Below are 20,248 nucleotides of genomic sequence, written 5' to 3'. Positions count from 1 at the left end.
CTGCGCTGATCCGAAGCCAGGAGCCAGATGCTTCTCCTGGTCTCCCATGGGGTGCAGGGCCCAAGCACTTGGGCCATCTCCACTGCCTTCCCGGGCCACAGCAGAGAGCTGGCCTGGATGAAGAGCAACCGGGACAGAATCCGGCGCCCCGACCGGGACTAGAACCCGGTGTGCCGGTGCTGCAAGGCGGAGGATTAGCCTAGTGAGCCGCGGTTCCCGGCCAAGGCTGTGTTCTGTCTGCAGCCTGTGATCTCCCTGCGTAGGTTTGTATTGACGTGACTGTTTTGGAGATTATTGAAGACTGTACACTCTTCCCCCTTTTTCCTCTTCCTTCAGTACTGGTGATTATTATCTTTACTGTATTTTTCCTTTAAGCCAAAGGTGAAGAATTTTGTACATTTATGATCTCAGTTGGTTCTCACAGTTACCCCTTTAGATGCTGAGCCATCTTCCCATTTTACAGATGAAAACTTGAGGCATTCAGAGGTTAAGTGACTCCGCCAAGGTCACAGAAATATTACATGGCTGAATCTGGATCTGAACCCATGCTTATCTTTCTCTCCCTCTCTCAAGATTTATTTTTTTATTTGAGAGGCGCAGTTACAGACAGAGATGGTGAAGCAGAGAGAGAGGTTTTCCATCTGCTGCTGGTTCACTCCCCAGATGGCTGCAATGGCCAAAGCTGGGCTGATCCAAAGCCAGGAGCTTCTTCTGGGTCTCCCATGCAGGTGCAGGGACCCAAGCACTTGGGCCATCTTCTACTGCTTTCCCAGGCCATTAGCAGGGAGCTGGTTCGGAAGTGAAGCAGCCGGGTCTAAAACTGTTGTCCATATGGGATGCTGGTGCTGCAGGCAGATGCTTCACCTGCTACACCATGGTGCCAGCCCCATCTCTCTCTTTTAAAAAGATTTATTTTTTGAAAGTCACAGTTACAGAGAGATAGGGAGAGACAGAGACAGAGATCTTCCATCCACTGGTTCACTCCCCAGATGACCACATGGCCAGAGCTGAGCCAGGAGCTTTATCTGAGTCTCCTACATTGTGGCAGGGGCCCAAATACTTGGGCCATTCTGCAGTGCTTTTCCCAGGCACATTAGCAGGGAGGTGGATCATGAGAGGAGCGGATGGGACACAAACCGGCATCTGTGTGGAATGCCGGTGTCACAGGTAGCTTTACCCTCTTGCTACAGCGTGGGCCCCTTATCTTTCCAGAGTTTATGCTATGTCTACTCTTTGTTGGGTAATGCTCTTTATATTACATATATTATAAAGAGTACAGGCCTTGATATTTACTTAACTTTTTCTTTACCTAAACTCTGCCTTTCCCCCATGAAATCTCTGTAATCCACCTTTGGCCAAAACTTTGAAAAGTGTCCGCTGATTTTCGTGGAGCCTTAGATTCTTCTGGGACAAGTGTAGGATTATTCAAGTTGACTATTCAATACACAGTTTTGGTTTCCTGGCATTTTATCTCAGCACAGATTTTACAGTGGCTGAGTATTTCATATGGAGAATATTTGTGCAGAGTAAGAAAGAAACCAAAGCATTGGCTCTCTAAGTAGCTTCTGTTTTAAGCTGAGGGACAGGTAAGCTACTCAGTGGCTTGTCCTTGACTCTTCTTTTATGGAAGAAGACACCCAGCTTCACATGATAAAATACTTAATGTCTCTTCTGCCCTACATCGTATTCCTTGGAAAGGCCCCTTTTTCACAAAACCATCATTTTGTAAGAGTTAAAGTAAACTTTATTTTACAAATCAGGAGACAGGTCTAGCGAGGAAGTGAGTTGTCCCAGGTCATAGAGCAAGGCAATGCCGGAGTGGAGCTGGAACTCACTTTTCCACAGTGAGTCTGCTGTTCTTTCTGCTGTCAGGACATCCTGTAGGAAGTTCAGGCCTCTGATGAAATATTTTCACAGGGGCCAATTGAGCAGATGCACCTCAGTCCTGAAAGGGAAGAAGCTCAAGTTTAAGGTTAAACTCAGGTTTCTTGGATGCCAGCCTTTGCCAGTTATTTTCAAATGAAGTTGGAGAGACTAGTTGATCTCATTTGGTAACGATGATATCATATGTCTGGATGAGGTAGAGTAGAAGTAGGGAGAAAAATTGATAGTCCCTTTTTTTTTACGTATGCTTGAATAGGTTTCTGTTTGTTCTGGAGCATCAACCTGACTTCCCTAGGAAATGTACCGTGACGTCTGGGAATCTTTTCCTGACTGAGCAGCCGTGGTAGCTGGTTTCTGCAGGCCACCTTGCTTAGGTTGATCTTCCCTTCTCCGAGGTAGCTTTCCTGTGCAGTAAGAATAGCCTGGTTGGTGACTTCTTGTAACCCAGGACTCTCATTCCTTCTCTAGGTTAGTATGTCTCATGGTGATGAAGGATTCAAGATTGCAGCCAGCAGTGTGTATTTCATTGCTCCTCTTGACTGAAGGAGCAGAGTCCATGGCATGCTTTATTGATCCGTTTGTCAGAGATCAGCTGGATGACAGGAATTGTTCTCCCTTCAGCTGAATTCTGGTGTTGACCCTTGTTTCATTAATGAAGAGCGAGGGAGGTGGGGAATGGGCACTCTGAGAGGGGCTGGACCCTGGCAGTCTTCAGTGTTTGTCAGGATTTAGAATCATTGCTGGCATGGAGTGCTAGGTGTGCTTGTGGATGGCACTCGCACTGTGACTTAAGCACACGTTTAGTTCTGATACTTGTGAGTCACTCTGCTTCCTCTAATCTAAATGTGCCTCATTTATGAAGGCATAGGTACAAGGGCTGTTTCAAGAATTGTAGTGAACACTTCCCATTTTCTTTTTACTATAATTTGCTTTTTTTAAAAGCTGATAACGAGTTCCTTTTTTTTTTTTTAAAGATTTATTTACTTGAAGGAGTTATATAGAGAGAGAGGGAGAGGGAGAGAGAGAGAAAGAGAGAGAGGTCTTCCATCCACCTGTTCATTTCCCTATTGGCCGCAATGACCAGAGCTGCACCGATTTGAAGCCAGGAGCCAGGAGCTACTTCTGAGTCTCCCATGCAGGTTCAGGGGCCCAGGGACTTGGGCCATCTTCTACTGCTTTCCCAGGCCATAGCAGAGAGCTAGATTGGAAGTGGAGCAGCGGAGACTTGAACCAGCGCCCATATGGGATGCTGGCACTACAGGCTGTCGCTTTACCTGCTATGGAACAGTGCCGGCCCCATAATTTGCTTTTAATACATCTTTGTGATGTTAAAGGGTTTTAAAGAAACTTGTGCTATTTATTTGAGAGACTGAGAGAGAGTGAGGGGGGGAGGGACAGATGGATAGGGAGATATAGGAAGACACATAGAGAACGCCCCACCTCTAGTTCACTCCCCAGATACTTGCATGGCTGGTGATGGGCTACAGCAGCACCAGAAACCTGGAACTCAGTCCAGGTCTCCCATGCAGAAGGCAGGCACCCAACTACTTGAACCATTACCACCACCTCCCCGGGTCTGCATCAGCAGGAAGCTGGAGTTAGGAGCTGGAGAGGGGAGTCAAACCCAGACACCCCTGTGTGGGCCGCAGGAGTCTTAACTGCTGAGCCAGATACCCACTCCCTAAAGGGTTATTTTAAAGAAACGTAAAAAGTAATTTATTAACCTTTATCAAATTAAAAAAGAACTTGGGGTTCTAGAGCTCTTTTATGATTGAAATCCTCTTTTGCAGGGAAATAATACTTGGGCCCCTGTACCCATGCAGGAGATCTGGAGGAAACTCCTGGCTCTTGGCTTTGGCCTGGCCCAACCCTGGCAGTTATGGCTATTTGGGGAGTGAATCAGCAGATGGAAGAGGTTTAATGAAAAGGGGGCAATTAGAGAATGCAAACGAAGGTCTGAGACTAGGAGCCTAATTATTAGGAGAAAGCATGCAGTAGGAGAACAGGGAAATAGAGCTGGGGGTAGTTCCCGAACTGTAGAGTTTAAGATGCCAGAATGGAAAATACAAGAGCTGAGACGTGGATGATTTCCTGAGCCCACTAGGCCTGAAACAGAAGTGTACCCACTGACACTTCTGTTAGGGGTATAATCTCAGGTAAACAGGAGGGGAAGGAGAGTGAAAGAAGGCAGAAAGTCTGGCCCAAGCTCTTTAACAGGCCTCACAGGAGGTCTTCAGAGAGGCGCTAAAGAGCTGGTGCTTATCTGGCCAGCAGGTCTAAGGCGGGTGAGAGAGTGCTTTATCTGCTGGCTCCCCCATCTCCTGCTGCTCCCCCTATTGGCCAAAGTTTGCAGTATGGTTAGCTAGTTGACACACCCCCCCCCACTTTAAGGTTTATTTATTTATTTGAAAGAGTTACAGAGAGAGAGAGAGAGAGAGATGTCTTCAGTCCGCTGGTTTACTCCCTAACTGGTCGCAGCAGCCGGAGCTGTGCTGACCGAAGCCAGGAGCCAGGAGCTTCTTCTGGGTCTCCCACGTGGGTGCAAGGGCCTAAGGACTTGGGCCATCTTCCACTGCTTTCCCAGGCCATAGCAGAGAGCTGGATCGGAAGTGGAGCAGCCGAGACACAAACTGACGCCCATATGTGATGCCGGCACTGCAGTGGCAGCTTTCCCGCTACGCCACAGCGCCAGCCCCTGACCCCTTCTTGTAGTGGCCATGGGGAGGCCAGGTCTACACCCTGCATGTGCACGTCTACACAGAGCTGTATGTTGCTATCCTGTATATGTATTAATTTGACTGTAAAAAATCTAGAAAGGAAAAATGAATGACTAAAACACCCTCAAAGTAGCTACCAAAGACCTTTCAGAGTACGTTGGAAAGATGAACTTCAAATGTGAAAAGTTCAAGTCTAGTTCATTTGTGTCAGGATAATCTTATTGGACTGTTACAATTGAAGCTCCCTGCATTCCCACCCATTCCTGCCTGGTTCCCTGTTAGCATGGAGTCCTCTGGGATTGAAATCTCGCTCCTCCCTCTAGTCCATATCCCTTGCGTGTCTTGTTCAGAGCTTGTTTCCTAGTCCTTAGTGGTGGGTGTCCTTCCAGCTGATGTCCTGGTCCGCCCCTTCCTGTTGCCTTTGTTTCCCCACACTTGGTTTTGATCTCTGCCTGTACTCTCATACCATTTTGGTTATAACTTGTAAAAGTTATAGTTGCTATGTACTCTACTGGTTATAACTCTACTAGCTTGTAACATAACTTCTTTATTCCTTTAACACTTAGTGAGAGCTGTTAAGGCAGTCCCTAGAGACACAAAGATGAATTGAACCTGGTTAATACCAGACCATAAATAGCTTAATTTCTGTAAATCAGCAGTTTTGTAAACAAATAGTTGTAATAGAACAAGCACAACAACAGGGTTAAATAGCAAGTTTGGGGGTAGGTATTGGGAGAGGAAAGAATGGTTTGGTTTGGTTTTTCCCCCTATTTGCGTGAATCAGAAACCTTTAGAGAGAAGTTGTTGCTCAAACTTCATGTCTTTTAAAGATATATTCATTTACTTAAATGTAAGGAAAGGAGAGAGAGAGATCAGTCTTCCGTCTACTGGTTCACTCCCCAAATGTCCACAACATCTGGGGTTGGGCAAGGCCAAAGCCAGGAACCTTGAATTCCATCCAGGTCTCCCGTGTCAGTGGCCAGGACCCAAATTCGTGGGCCATCCATTGCCTCTGGATCAGAAGCAGAGCAGCTGGGACTTGAACCAGTGCTCTGACTTGGGATGTGGGCATCAAGCAGCAGCTTAACCTGTGTGTCACCACATTCACCCCTCAAGCTACACAGTAACAGCTGTACCTGAACGAGCCAGGTGGCTCAGAAGGAAAGAATAGTGTGTGCAGAGAAACCAGAGGGTGAACCCAGAACAAGGTGTTTTTCAGGATTTTAAGCAGGGCTTTAGAACCTTTTTTCTGCCAAGGGCCACTTGGATATTTATAGCATCATTCACGCGCCGTTCAAGGTCACTGGCCTAAAAATTAGCTTGCTATACATTGGCTGGGTTTTGAGTCCTGCAGTTGCCGGGGCAGAGCCAGACCAAATGATTTTGCTAGCCTTATGCAGCCCACTGGCTAGAGTTCCCCACCCCTGCCACCTGCTCCGAGCCACTGTCATCTCTCAGTGGATCATTATAGCTTCCTAACATGTCTGCCTGCTTTTGCCTTTGCTGAGTGATCCATTTAAAAGCGAACTCTGACCACCACTTCTCTGCTCAGAATTCTCGATGGGGTGTACAAGCCCCAATCTGAGCATTGCTTATAAGATTGCACCTAACACTGCTCTTGCCCCACTGCCACCTTCCTCCCGGTATCTCTGCCACTCCGTCCGCACTTCTTCTGTCCTGGTACACAGGCCTGTGTGGTGGTGGTTCTTTGAGCTGAGCATGTGTCTGCCTCAGGGCCTGGGCACCTGTGTTCCCTCTGTGTGGAGTGCTCTTCCCAGGAGAGGCTCTAAGGAACTTTGACAGAACGTTACCTTCCCAGCAGCCTGTGGGAGCGGGGTCCTCTGTCCCTGCAGCCCGTGTGCCTGCTCTCCTTTTCTTCCCGACCCTCTCCTCCCCTCTCCTCTTCCTGATTCTCTTTTTCTCTCCACTGCACACCATCTGTTTTGCTTGCCTGTTTGTCTCTCCCCTCTAGACTGTAAACCCCATGAGGGCAGGGACTTGGTCATATTTGTCATATGAGTCACTGTTGTTTCCCCAGCAGCTGGAACAGAGTGTGTGAAGCATGATGGGTGCCCAGCAAGTGCTTGATGGCGAGAAGTGCAGCTGAGCGGGTGAGGTGCACAGGGCCGTGACTTCCAGACAGAGGGGTTTGGACTGGAAACGGTAGGCACAGGGGTGCCCAGGATGTCAAGAAGATGATTAATTAGCAGTCAGGTTTAGGTTTTCATTTAGAAAGATCAGTGGCTTGGGAAATTGATTAGGTTGAGGCTATGTTAGAACAAAGAAGAACCATTCACAGCCTTCTGGCTAGCCTGGGTGGGGTGTGGAGAGCAGCACAGAAGACAGGCCCTCACACGCAGCTGTTCAATTGTATGTGTTCTAGTAGAACTGTCATGACCCGTTTTCTGTGGGAAATATTTATGAATGATAATTGTATTGTGTAAGCCTCCCGCAGAGCTGATGAAGCTATTAGGAGAAGGGTTCCTGTCTTTCTCACAGAGGTGTACTGCAGAAGCAGGTGTTCAGCGCATTGATTGGTTCAGTGTAGCAGGCATTCTCTAAAGGTCACCTGCTGTGTGTTCCTCATCACCTCCTTGGGTCAGGAAGCTGTGATGACCTGGGCAGCTTCTGCGACTTGACCGGTAAAGGAGTAAAGGAAATTGGAGCCACCCAGTAACCATGGCTGTGGACCAAATGTTTCATTCAGGCACGGCGGGGGGCAGTGGGAAAACTTGTTTCTGTCACTGTAGGTTTGAAAGTACTTGAGAAAGGTCGGTGCCGCGGCTCACTAGGCTAATCCTCCGTCTTGCGGCGCCAGCACACCGGGTTCTAGTCCTGGTCGGGGCACAGGATTCTGTCCCGGTTGCCCCTCTTCCAGGCCAGCTCTCTGCTGTGGCCAGGGAGTGCAGTGGAGGATGGCCCAAGTGCTTGGGCCCTGCACCCACATGGGAGATCAGGGTAAGTACCTGGCTCCTGCCATCAGATCAGCGCAGTGCGCCGGCCGCAGCGGCCATTGGAGGGTGAACCAACGGCAAAGGAAGACCTTTCTCTCTGTCTCTCTCTCTCTCATTATCCACTCTGCCTGTCAAAAAAAAAAAAAAAGAAGAAGAAGAAGAAAGTACTTGAGAAAGTGCAGGGGCCAGTGCTGTGGCACAGCAGGCAAGGCTGCCGCCTTCAGTGCCGGCATCCCATTCGGGCACTGGTTCTTGTTCCGGCTGCTCCACTTCTGATCCATCTCTCTGCTATGGCCTGGGAAAGCAGTACAAGATGGCCCAAGTACTTGGGCCCCTGCACCCGTGTGAGGGACCTGGAAGAAGCTCCTGGCGCCTGGCCTCAGATCAGCGCAGCTCCAACTGTTGCGGCCAACTGGGGAGTGAACCAGTGGATGAAAGACCTCTCTTTCTGTCTCTGCTTCTCCTTCTCTGTGTAACTCTGACTTTCAAAATAAATAAATCTTAGAAAAAAAAAAGTTAATGCAAAATGCAATTAAAAGACAATTTTGGCACCTAAAAAACTGAAATTCATGCATACCAGGTGACCTCAAAACAGTCACAGAAAATGTATTTTATGACAAAACTAAGCCTGAACTAACTTCTCGTTAGTTCAGTTTCTCTGTGAACTTTTTGAAATACATGTATCATGTGAATTTCCCATTTTAAACAAGTAGGACTATTAACAGAATGCCCAGCATAAATCTACTCATGTTTTATTCTGAACCTGAGTTATGAATCTTTTTAAGGATAGTCAGCATATGGAGATGCAAACTTAATTGTCCATGAAGACAAAATAAAGAGTAAATTAATTTGAATGGTAATGAAAAATTTGGTTTAGAAAAAAAATGTTGATCCACGGATTGCGTAAGTCATCAGGTACATTGAGTAAAATCTCATCTCAGCATTAGCTGTCTGTGAGGCCTTCTGTTTCCAAGGTAGCTGAATGGAGTGGCTCCCAAGGTGTCTGATTGTAAGTGAAGACGTGATTCATGGGTGTCTGAGGCTCTAAATACTGCTTTAAGGGGAAGTGGAAGAGAGAGCTTTTAAAAGGTTGGAGACACTAAGACTATTACCGGGTTCGTCACTCTTAACCTAATAGACTATTGGTTTGAATGACTTTGTACTGAAATATTTATTTTCCTGTTTAAATATTCATTGCTGTGAGATGGCCAAACTCAGCTTCAGGAGAGAGGTTGGTCTGGCCTTTCTCTCTAATTCAAAAGGTGTGTGTGTGTGTGTGTGTGTGTGAGAGAGAGAGAGAGAGAGAGAAGAGAGAGAGAGAGTGAGTTTAGGGAGATTTGGAGGCAAGTTTGCAATGTTCCTGTTAACCAAGCCTATACTTGCCCTTAGATGTATATGTACCAACTCCTGACATTTATTTTTATTCTAAGTATGGATGTATAATATTCTATATTGCCTGTTTTATTTTTTATTTATTTTATTACCTGTTTGCAAGAGCTCAGGTTTGGATAAGTACCCCTCCTGCATGCCACCTCATCTTCAGGTGGCTGTAACACACTCACACTCTGGATCCTCTTTAATTATTAGCCATTGTTAGCATTGTATTTCAGTAGGCTTGTATTAAAAAAAAAAAAAAACAGATTAGTTCTCTAGTGGTTCTCTCTACTTTCAGGAAATTCACATTTACTAGCCTCTGTTGCCTTCTTGTCACCACCTGTGCCCTGCCTAATGGCCACCTCTCCGATAGAGGTAGAGATGCTCAGAGCATTTTCCTGAGGCGTGCCTCTCTGCCAGCCAAGGCCTGGAAGGGGGTGTGTCCCACCGTGGTCCAGAAAGCCACCTGTGCCAGAGAGTGCCAGAGCTCCAGTCCAGACCGCTGAATCCTAATGGACAGGCAAAGGATCTTGCCATTTGCATGTTTGAGTATGTTCCCCGCGTGCTGACTGGGCACCTTAAACATGGGTATCTCTGCCCCAAGAAAGGAGGACAAGAGGAGTTTGGGGTGTGGAGAGCTGGCCGTTTGGGAAGTGCTTCCTTCTTGCATGCTGTGTGCCTTCTCACTGTTGAGACTGCTGCAGGAATTGATGTGCCTGCAACTCCTGGCTTGGAGTGAGATAACCTTTCCCTCACATCCAGCATTTCCATGGTGACAGGTTCTTTAAGGCTGTCGTTGTATTCTGTAGTAAGCAGATCTGCTTTTATGAGCCCCTTGGGGTCCCAGCCATCCATGTTACAGCCAAGGACAGGTGAACACTTGGGGTTCGCTCAGCCTGAGGATGCAGCTCCATGGGGTCTTCATGGGTGCACACTTTCCCTCTCAATTTCAAACTCACCTACAAGTTGCTTAGCATCTATCTCATGGCTCTAGATGTAATTGATACTCATTGTGAAAGAGAGCATGCAATACTTCTATCTAAGTTAACCAGAGATATTTTCAGGGTCGTTAAACACTTAGCATGTTCCGCACTGACTACTGAGGCTGTGAAACAGTCCACCCTCTAGGTTTTTATGGTAATTTAAAGAAAACAATAAGGACAGTATAATAGGTAACTTGGTTGCTTTGAGACTTAAAGAAAAAAATACAGAGTCTTTCAGATAAGAAAGGGGTTGGAATGGCACTGTTGAATTTAATTTTATGGGTAATATAAGAATTTAGAATGAATTTCCTTTAAGTCCAGTGAACAAACATTGTTTTGTCTTACTCCGTGCTTGTTTACCCATTTTCTTGCTCTGGATTCTCTCGGTCTGTGATTCTCCACAGACCTTCCTAAGTTGGTTGTGGGTGATGTGCAAGCCTGCGCTGTCCTCCTCATCCTGAGCGGACTGGGCCACAGGTGCTCCCCTCCCCCTGCCCCAGGCTGCTGAGCCTGCCCCGCGGCCGCCCTCCTGCCCCAGGCTGCGGAGCCTGCCCCGGCGGCAGCTGCCAGTCCCCAGAAGAGTGGTAGGCTTCGCTTAGCTGCTCACAGCTACAGTTTGAAATCATAGGAGGCAAATATTAAATTTATAAAGTACTTTCTATTATAATCCTAAGAATTAATTTCCATTTATATTGTCAGTGGTGAGAAACTAGTGAGAATACTCTACCTAAATAATGAAGTGATTCTTTTTACAATGGTGTGAATAAAATTAAATATTGATCTGTTTATGTTTATAATCCATTTTTACCATACACGAACCTTCAGAAAGTTCATGGAAAAGGCACATTACGAAAGGCACGGACTTCAGGGTTTTTATTTTTTTCATCAAAATAAACTTCATCTTTTAATTTCATTTTGCATGAATCTTTTGAAATGCTCTCTCTACGTGGGAATTGGGAAGCATTAGGGTTTGCAGCCTGTTGATTGGAAGCAGCATAGTGGTAGAATATGCAGATAAATGGGACTCAAGATCACCAAACTGAAAAAATAAGAATGAAGTTGAAAGACAATGGGAGGATGTAAAGAAAAATCCCACTGTATCTTCATTTATCCTAGAAAAATGAAGACAATTCTATTTTGGATTGATTTTTTTTTTAAACTTGATGGAGGGAGCCAAAAGACAGACAGTGCTTTCACCTACTGGTTCACTGCCCAGATGCCTGCAGCAGCTGAAGCTGAGCCAGGACAAGGACGGGGAGCTCAGGCCAGGCCTCTCACATGGGTGGCAGGGACCCAACTGCTGAGCCGTCACTCGCTGCCTCCCAGGGAGCCCATTAGCAGGAAGCTGGTGTCATAAGCAGAGCCAGTTCTCCATTCCACACACTCCAGTGTCGGGTTTGGGCAGCCCAAGCAGCATCCTAACAGTTGTGTCCAGTGCCTACCCTCAGACCATCCTATTTCGAACCATTCTTCCTGTGTTCTCTTGAAGTAATCTGTGCGTAGGTTCATTTTCAACACCATCAAATAACACTGATTAGTTTACACGCCTTTCTCTTCTTGTGATTTGTCCTATAAGAGCTAGGATCTTATTTTTGCCTTCATACCTCACATGTTAAAGATAAGCATGTTGTAGATTCTTAGTGCTGAAACATAATTGATTTAAATAATAAGCAGAATAATTCACTTACAAACAGTAGTCCTCACAACCACCCTCTGAAATAAATAATCTGTTTTGCAGTAGAAAAAACAGTCCCGGAAAGGTGAGGTAATTCATCGGTATCTGGCTAAGGGACAGAGTTGGGATACACTCAGGTCTTTCAGGATCATGCTCTTTCTGCTGATCTCTGCCTCCCGTGAAAGCTTGGGAGGAAGGCCTTGACTGAAGCTAAGAATACTTAGACGTCACCCACAGGCAGGTGTCAGGTGAGACTCTTGAGACTGCTGTGGGTAAGGAAAACAGACCAGTGAGAGGGTTGAGAGCTGGTCCTTCGCTTGCATCCTCCCGGTTTGGTGGGAACTTACTGTGACAACATACTTGAATTTCACAGTGGACAGCAAAGGCCACATATGACAGCGTCGCCTCTGTTACTTCCAGTGATATAAAGGAGAAAGCCATTCTTAACTCAGAAATTCAGTTACATCCGGTTACACTGGTGGCAGATCAGCACTTTCAAATCCTGTTCTTGTGATGAAAAGGAATCAGGTGCTGCATATAGCACAAGCACCTACATATGGGTTCCCTCCTTTCTCTCCTAATGACAGAGCACACTCCCCACCAGTTGCTACCAGCATTTGTTTGCTCTGTGTGCCCCTTGTTATGCTCTCTGCATAACAAGTTAGCACAGTGTGGGCACATGTGGCTTTCTGTCCCAGTCTTCCTTTGTTTAATAACTATTTAATGCTTAATATTTTGGGTACCATGTGGGATTCTCCACTGTACAAGACAGACACTACCCATCCTAAGGAAGCTTTTAATCTAATAAGTGAGTTAAAACACCTATTTAAATATGGTAAGTGTGAGGCTTTGAATTCAAAAGTCAGTATATATTAGTGATGCAAGGTAAATGCTATGAGAATATGAGAGAGGAAGGATTTGTGTCCAGTTGGAAATGGGGAGAGTTTGTAGTCTGCTGAATTAGGGAAAAGAGCTAATGTATCTAGCCTTGTGCCTGCAGGTGAGATGCACTTAAGCTGCTTAGCCTGTGGTATTTAAAACAAAACATTTTTGTAAAAATTGAGTTAAATTCCTATCTAGAAATAATCATGTCGGCTGTAATCTCTTAATTGTCTAAAAGCTGTCGTATTCCCTCCAAACTTGGAATTTTGGAATAGAGCCTAGATTTTCAATAGAAATGTAAAACCATTTAGCATTTTTAACAGTACTAAATATCAGGGAGAATCTTCATTCCCAGTTATATTTCCCTAGTATATAAACATAATCATTGTTGTATTTTTCACAAAAAATGGGAAAAAAGTTTCTATACAGAAACATTTCTGTACAAAACAAAATAATCCTCCAAGAATTTCTTCCTGCCCTACTACCAGAGGTTTACGTTTCCTGTTTCCTGTGAAAACACAGCCGCTGCCTGGCTTGCATTTCTGTGCAATGCAGAGTGCCCAGGTGGGTCACAGAAAGTGTATTTACCGTTCTCCCCATCTTGTACTGCTAATTGCTGCTTTGGTTCAGTCCACTGAGCGGCCCTGTGGGGCTTGCCCCTGTGGGAGAATCCATGCTGTGTACTTGTAAGCCAGTCTCACTCCCAGCAGTGCTGTGGTGGTGAATGGAGGCTGTAATACAAGCCACGAGTTCGAGAGGAGCTCCTTGGCCATGTTCATCTTATTGGAAACTGTGGCTTACTATGCAATTATTCAAGGGTTTTCAAAAAGTTCATTTCAAAGGGGATCATACGGGCCGGTGCCGCAGCTCACTTGGCTAATCCTCCGCCTGCGGTGCCAGCACCCCGGGTTTTAGTCCCGGTTAGGGGGCCGGTTCTGTCCCGGTTGCCCCTCTTCCAGGCCAGCTCTCTGCTGTGGCCCGGGAAGGCAGTGGAGATGGCCCAAGTGCTTGGGCCCCTGTACCTGCATGGGAGACCAGGAGGAAGCACCTGGCTCCTGGCTTCGGATTGGTGCAGCGCACCGGCCATAGCAGCCATTTGGGGGGTGAACCAACGGGAGGAAGACCTTTCTCTCTGTCTCTCTCTTACTGTCTAACTCTGCCTGTCAAAAAAAAAAAAAGGTGGGGGGGGATCATACGAAAAAACTTTATGAATCCCAAGTGAGTTTTTGCAGCAAAATAATCTTTGAACTCCATTTTTCCATGAACTTGAAAAATGTTTTATTTATTTTCATTTTTGACTCAAAACAGAGACCAACAGACATCTTCCCTCCCCCGATTGAGTCCCCAAAAGCCTGGACAGCCAGAGCTGAGCAAGACCCGAAGCCAGGAGCCTAGAACGCAGTCTGCGTCTCCCACAAGGGTGGCAGGGCTCAGTACTGAACCATCACCTGATGCCTGCCCCGGTGCACACTGGCAGGCAGCTGGAACCTGACGGAGAGCCGTGAGTCCAGCCCAGGCGCTGCGATGTGGAGTGCCGTGAAACGTGTGCCGGATGCTCACAATTCCCTGAGCTTTCCATGTGCCCTGTGCTTATGCCTGGCGCTGGCGCGTACATTTACTGCCGTCTTATTCGCCAAGCCACCTGAAAATGGGTTCTTTTCTCCTTTGTACCTGTCTTCAGGTCAGCAACCCTACAAGGACTTCTGAAGCCAAGCAGTGTGGTTCTTGGAGCTAAACAGACGTGGATGGAAAGGACACTGAGCAACTTGGAGGAGGGAGAGAATTATTTCCCTTTAGGATGCCCAAAATAGCTAAGAAGGAATTGTATACCATGTCCCAACCTAGAGATAATGAGAAGTTATATATTGATGGGTGAAAAAATGTTATGGGTAAAGAAATTCAACATTTTCATAGCATAATTTCTAAGAACCGAGCAAAGGGAAGATTTTCAGGTAAAGCAGTCCTTAGTACCCTGTAAAAGTGGGTTTTGGGTCACTGGAGATGGCTGAATTTTGAGACTATGTGACTTAAGCGAAAGACAGATATGCTTCTGCCATTTTCTTAAAGAGGGCACAGTAATTCAATGTTTCAGCATATTGGCTTCCCTTGTTGTATTTTTCTTGTCATTTTCTTTAATATTAAAACAATACATTTTGTAGGTTTTATTATAAAGCCTATGCATGCTTTTATTAATAGGGATACAAGGAAGCTTGGAGGTTTCAGTGGGCGTGCTCACTGTCTTGATCATAGACAGGGAATTTGTATATGTGCCAGGACTTAGTGGGTTGTACACTACAGGTAAATAGGTGTTATTTATAACAGTTAATACCTCAATAAAACTTCGAAATTTTGTGGTTTGATGACTAAAATCTTGGATTGATTTTAGTGTTAATATGTATTTCCATGACTGTTATTGAATGAGGCTCAGCATTTTGTTCTGTTAGCCATTTGTATTTTATCTGCCATGAGTTGCTGAGTTATAATCATCACCTCTTTCTGTTGGTGTGTATATTGGACGAGTGTGCATGTGTCTTACCGATCTGTGCAGCCCCTCTTGGACTAGTGATGGTAAGGCAGTGTCTGTCTTACCTGTTGCTACTATTGTCTCCTAGTTTATTTTTCTTTTGACTTTTAAAGTCCATTTCTCTCCTGTCCTCTTCCCTCCCCCTTTTCTTTCCTGCCTAACTAATACAGCCAAATCCAGCTTTTTTTTTTTTTTTTCTTCCTGGCTTTTAGGTTTACTATCATAAGAATTTTCCTTATGGCAATTATACTCCCAAATTTTCTTGATTTTCATAGTCTTAGTTGTTATATTGGGTATTATTCTTTGAGTGTTCTTGGTATGGGTCTGAACTGAGGGGTGAGTTTTATCTTTAGATGGTAGACAGCCAAGACTTCTGCAGGTACCATGGGGTCATCCTCCTGAACTGGAATGGCACCTTAAGCTTCCAGATAAACTTGAAGCTCTTTTAGGGTTATCAGTGTGCCATTGATCATTTTGTGTGTTCTTGCTGTTTAAGTTCAGCAGTCTTAGGATAAGTTTTCCTGGATGGTAGAACATGCCCCACATCTTAGGCTTTCCCTTTTTTAAGCTTTCTTGATAGTTTTTCCCTGTATTAACTCTACTTTTTAGTAAAGTAGTTAGTCCTGTTTCCTTTATCAGACATCATTTGTTCTGAATGGAGATGACATTACATATACCTTAGTCTACCTTTGATTATGAGAGGATGAATGTTTTCAACATCCAAAACCAAAATAGAACTTTTTCCTTATTTGGGTTTTGTTTTCTCTTTGTTTCATTTAATAATAAAAAGTTTGTCACAATTCTGAATAACTGGTTATTACTAATTTTTAAATAGTGGCATATAAATTTTACAAGTTTTATTAGTTAATTATTTTTTATTTTCTTAATATATAATCATATTGTAAGGATAAGTGGTCTCTTTTTATGGTTTTTATTACCATTTCCATTTTTTGTCTCACCACTTGTAGAATAAGGTAATAGTGATGGGTACAGTTGTCTTTTATCAATAACAGTAATGTTAGTATTTCACAGTTTGCTATGATTTTTTTTTTCTTAAAGCTATGATGTTGACAGGTGGCTTTTTATTGTCTTTCTTTTGGTCTAATTAGCATGAAACAACAATGGCAAAATGTTTAGTTTAATGAGAGTTAGAGTGTAGTTCACCACAAATAACAGATAGGTAAGATTTGCATCCGCACAGACTGTTGTAGGTACCCGATTTCCCCGTCTCCTCCTGGAACAGAGGCGGATAAATACTGTCTCACTTTGGGCCCACAGATTAGTTTTTCTTTTCTACTTCATATACATGGAATTACGTAGTGTGAATTTTTGTCTGGATTTTTCCATGCAACACAATTTTGAAGTTTCATTCACATTGTTGTATGTTCCAGGAGATCTTTTATTGTCGCTGTTCTAAGTAGCATTCCATTTTGTGACTAGATCACAACCTGTCATGATTATAGTAGCTTTACTGTATGTCTCGAAATCATGTAGTTTCAAGTCCTCCAATTTTTGTTCTTCATTTTCAAAATTGTTTTGACTGGGGCCAGCGCCAGCGCTGTGGCATAGCAGGGAAAGCCGCCACCTGCAGTACCGGCATCCCATATGGGCCCCGGTATGAGACCCGGCTGCTCCACTTCCGATCTAGCTATCTGCTAAGGCCTGGGAAAGCAGTGGAAGATGGCCCAAGTCCTTGGGCCCCTACACCCACATGGGAGTAGCTTCTGGTTCCTGGCTTCGGATCGGCCCAGCTCTAACCATTGTGACCAACTGGGGAGTGAAGCAGTAGATGGAGGATCTCTCTTCCTCTCTGTAACTCTGCTTTTCAAATAAATAAATCTTTAAAAAATTGTTTTGACTGTTCTAGCTCCATTGCATTTCTATATGAATTTTAGTAACAACTTCTCTGGGCAAAAAACACCTGCTGAGATTTGGATTGGGTTTGTGGGGTTTGAGGTGCATGGTCATCTGAAGAATATTGAGTTTTCTAATTGGTGATCATATATTCCTTTCTTTGTAGCAGTCTTTGTAGATTTTGTTTCATTTCATGCAGAGTGACATTCTAGTAATGATGGTTGAACCGTCCTTAACAAAACAAACCAGCATGAGACCCTCTGGACTGGTGTTGTTTGAGAGCGTGTTAGTGTGGGAGCCTGGGCTGAGATTCAGGAAACGCTCCCGACGGTCAGGTTCCTGCGCTCTTAGAGGGCAGAGAACCTCCTCTGTGATGAGGACTGGGAGAGAAAAGGGGATACTGAGTCCCTGTTCGAGGGAAGGATGCTCATGGCCACGAGAAGCTGAGTGCCGTGCACCCGGGTTTCCCTTGATCTCTGAGGCTGACTTGGGTGCTGAGCCGTGGGCAAGAGGAGCTTTCTAAGTGTGAACATTTTGAAGTCTGGGGACTTTTCTGCCAACTGTTTCAGAAAGAAAAACGTGCCAAGACTTTGCTGGTTGTGTGTCTTCAGTAAAGTCATGGCTCTTCTTTTTGTGAAATAAAATGAGAAATCAGAAGGTCAGCTGTTGGGGATGGAGGGTGGTGAGGACTGAGCCCCTCTTTCGTTTCTGAAGACAGAACAGGAGTGAGCGCGAGCCCCGGAGCCCCTGACAGTCCCTGTCTGTGTGCCTGCCTGCCCTGGTGTGGTATTGCGGATGCCTTTCTGGGCCCCACTTGTGTGGAGAGGCATCCTGCTGTGTCGCCAGCCTCATCACTGACCCTGGCGATAATGATGGCAAACACTTCCAAATGCTTTGGGGGGAGTTTTTGTCTATTTTTAATATTTTGAATTAAGGGACAATGTTTTTAAATCACTAACCTAGTAGCCAAGACTTAAGTAAACCTGTACCTTGATATCCAAATACTACTTTTTAAGTAATCCTCCTTTTTCTGAAGTTGGCGCTCTGGAGGTCTGGAGGTCTGCGTCGTCTGGGCTCGCTCTGCCAGCTGCTGTGCATCCCCGGCTCCAAGGAGACTGACTTGTGTCCCCTTGATGTCCTCTTAGGAAAAGTCGTAAAGAATGAACACAGTGCCTGAAGATGATACTAGTTGCCCAATTAATTTCACTCCTTTTTTTGAAGATTTATTTATATGAAAGAGTTACAGATAGAGAGGGAGTTCCATCTTCTGGTTCACTCCCTAAATGGCCACCAGGGCTGGGCCAGGCTGAAGCCAGGAACCAGAAGATTCTTCTTCCTGATCTCCCACAGCGGTGCAGGGACCCAAGTATTTGGGCCATCCTCCACTGCTTTCCCGGGTCCAATAGCAAGGAGCTGGATTGGAAGTGGAACAGCCGGGACTCAAACCAGCATGGATATGGGATGCCAGCATTGGAGGCAGCTGCTTAACCCGTTATGCCACAATGGCAGCCCCTAATTTCAGCTCTTACAGCTTATCTTATGTGGGAAATTTCCAGGCATTTTAAAAAACTTGGTTTAATGGATTGTGTTTAACCCATTGGCATCACCTTCGCTTTGTTATGGATCTGTCTAGTGACCACAGAATGGCATAATTTAGAGTGTGCATGTGGGTTTGTGTGACTGCATACTTACGTGTATATATAACAATATTTTCCCCAACTTGGGGACCATACATGTTGTGTTACACATGTACAGTGGGAGAATATTAAGAGAATTCTGTGTACCTCTCTTAGAAGTAATTATATAGCAAGGATTTAAAGTCCCTTTCTCTTATTTTCCTCTCTCATTACTTGTTTTAGGGTAACCAGGAGCCAACAACAACTCCTGACGCGATGGTTCAGCCTTTTACCACCATCCCATTTCCACCACCTCCACAGAATGGAATTCCCACAGAATACGGAGTGCCACACACTCAGGACTATGCCGGACAGACCAGTGAGCATAACCTGACCCTCTATGGAAGTACGCAAGCCCACGGGGAGCAGAGTAGCAACTCACCCAGCACACAGAACGGATCTCTCACGGTATGGAAATAGAAGGCTGTGTGTGCATCATACTGAAATCTTGACCCTGTCATAAGACCAGAAAACCTTTGAATTAATTTAGCCTTTGCATGCTGTTATATCACATTCATGTAATTTTCACATCTGCAAGTGTTGTAATGAGGAAGTAGGGATGTAGCATTTAAGCCAAGGTCACTGCCGAGAGGTGAAACAGACAACAAGGTGAGTGTGGCAGTAAGAGTAAATTAGGGGAACCTGCTTCTCTCAGCTTCCCTAGAAGCCTCCGGTCTGCAGAGCCCATGTGTCTTCTGTGGCCTCATCTGTGCTGTCCCAGCGGTGTGCTCCACTGTGCCTCTCCCTCCTCCTTGCAAGACTTCATGTCTTGGCTTTTGTACTCTCTGCTTCCTCCCGGGTGCTGGGTGTTTTGCTGGCTCCTCCTTCTCTGTTCAGTTTTTAAGTGTTGCAGTACCCCAGTTTGGGTGCTGGAACAGCTTTTTCTCGTATTTTATATCCTCTCTGGATAGAATTATACTACCAAATTCCCTTAGTTGCTCATCTCCTTTATCTCTATAACTAATCCATTAGAAGTCTTGGCAGCTGTGACTGACAAATTGGTCTGCGTCAGCCTCTTATCACCATCTTACTGCTCCAGCTGGAGCAGCTGGCTCTTCTGCCATATTGCTTGGTTCTGAGTTCTAGTGAGGCCTCTCCTAAGCTGTGTGACCGTGAGCCACCTTGGCTGCTGTAAAATGAAGATAATAGTGTCTGCCTCAGGAGGCTGCTGGGAGATGCAGCAGAGTGCACGCAGCTTGTTCACCCATGTCGTGGACACTGTCGTCCAAGCCCTGTCACGTGGAGCCTGTGCCACCCCTGCTGCTGATCCGACCTTCACGTGGTAGCCTGGGTTGATCTGTGTTTTCATACAAACCATGCTATTTCCCTGCTTACTTCTAATAGTGCCCTAACAGAGCAAGACCTGGCCCAGCCCTGCGTGACCTTACCTCCTCCTGCCAACTCGCCGAAGTCAGGAAGCGTCATCAGTTAATGATAGGCGTGGCCCACATACCTACCAGCTTACAGAAAACTGTGCTGCCTGGGGCATTGGGTAGTGCACGTCCAAGGATGAAAGTATAGGGAGACCTGCCTCCAGTTTTAGTTACTTATTTTTCCCTTTCCCGTATCAGATTATCAGGAGAGCTGGATTCGGCTATTAAGCCTCTCAATGAGACTTGTTGCAGATGGCCTTCCAGTGGAAGCTCTTTGCAGAAGGATGGATTTGACTAGAGATATTTTCCATTTCCTTTTATGAGATTTTGAACCACCAGGAAACCCCTTCTT

At 45.4% G+C, this 20,248-nt stretch overlaps 1 protein-coding gene across 50 annotated transcripts in view; it reads left to right on the top strand.

The window, feature by feature from the left end:
* The window catches only part of RBFOX2 (RNA binding fox-1 homolog 2), a 319,017-nt gene that overhangs the window by 226,835 nt on the left and 71,934 nt on the right, over positions 1-20,248 (top strand). For all 50 annotated transcript variants that reach the window (XR_011380267.1, XR_011380268.1, XM_051846012.2 and 47 more), the window contains one exon: positions 18,707-18,931. Coding sequence is in view for 48 of the 50 variants with exons in the window: in XM_051846012.2 (XP_051701972.1) it covers positions 18,707-18,931 (225 nt within the window). In the remaining 2 variants the exon portion in view is untranslated. The remainder of the gene's footprint in view (positions 1-18,706; positions 18,932-20,248) is intronic.

This window comes from Oryctolagus cuniculus, chromosome 11 (genome assembly GCF_964237555.1).
Source record: "Oryctolagus cuniculus chromosome 11, mOryCun1.1, whole genome shotgun sequence".
NCBI classification, from domain to species: Eukaryota; Metazoa; Chordata; class Mammalia; order Lagomorpha; family Leporidae; genus Oryctolagus; species Oryctolagus cuniculus.
This window is presented reverse-complemented; position numbering and strand designations above follow the sequence as displayed.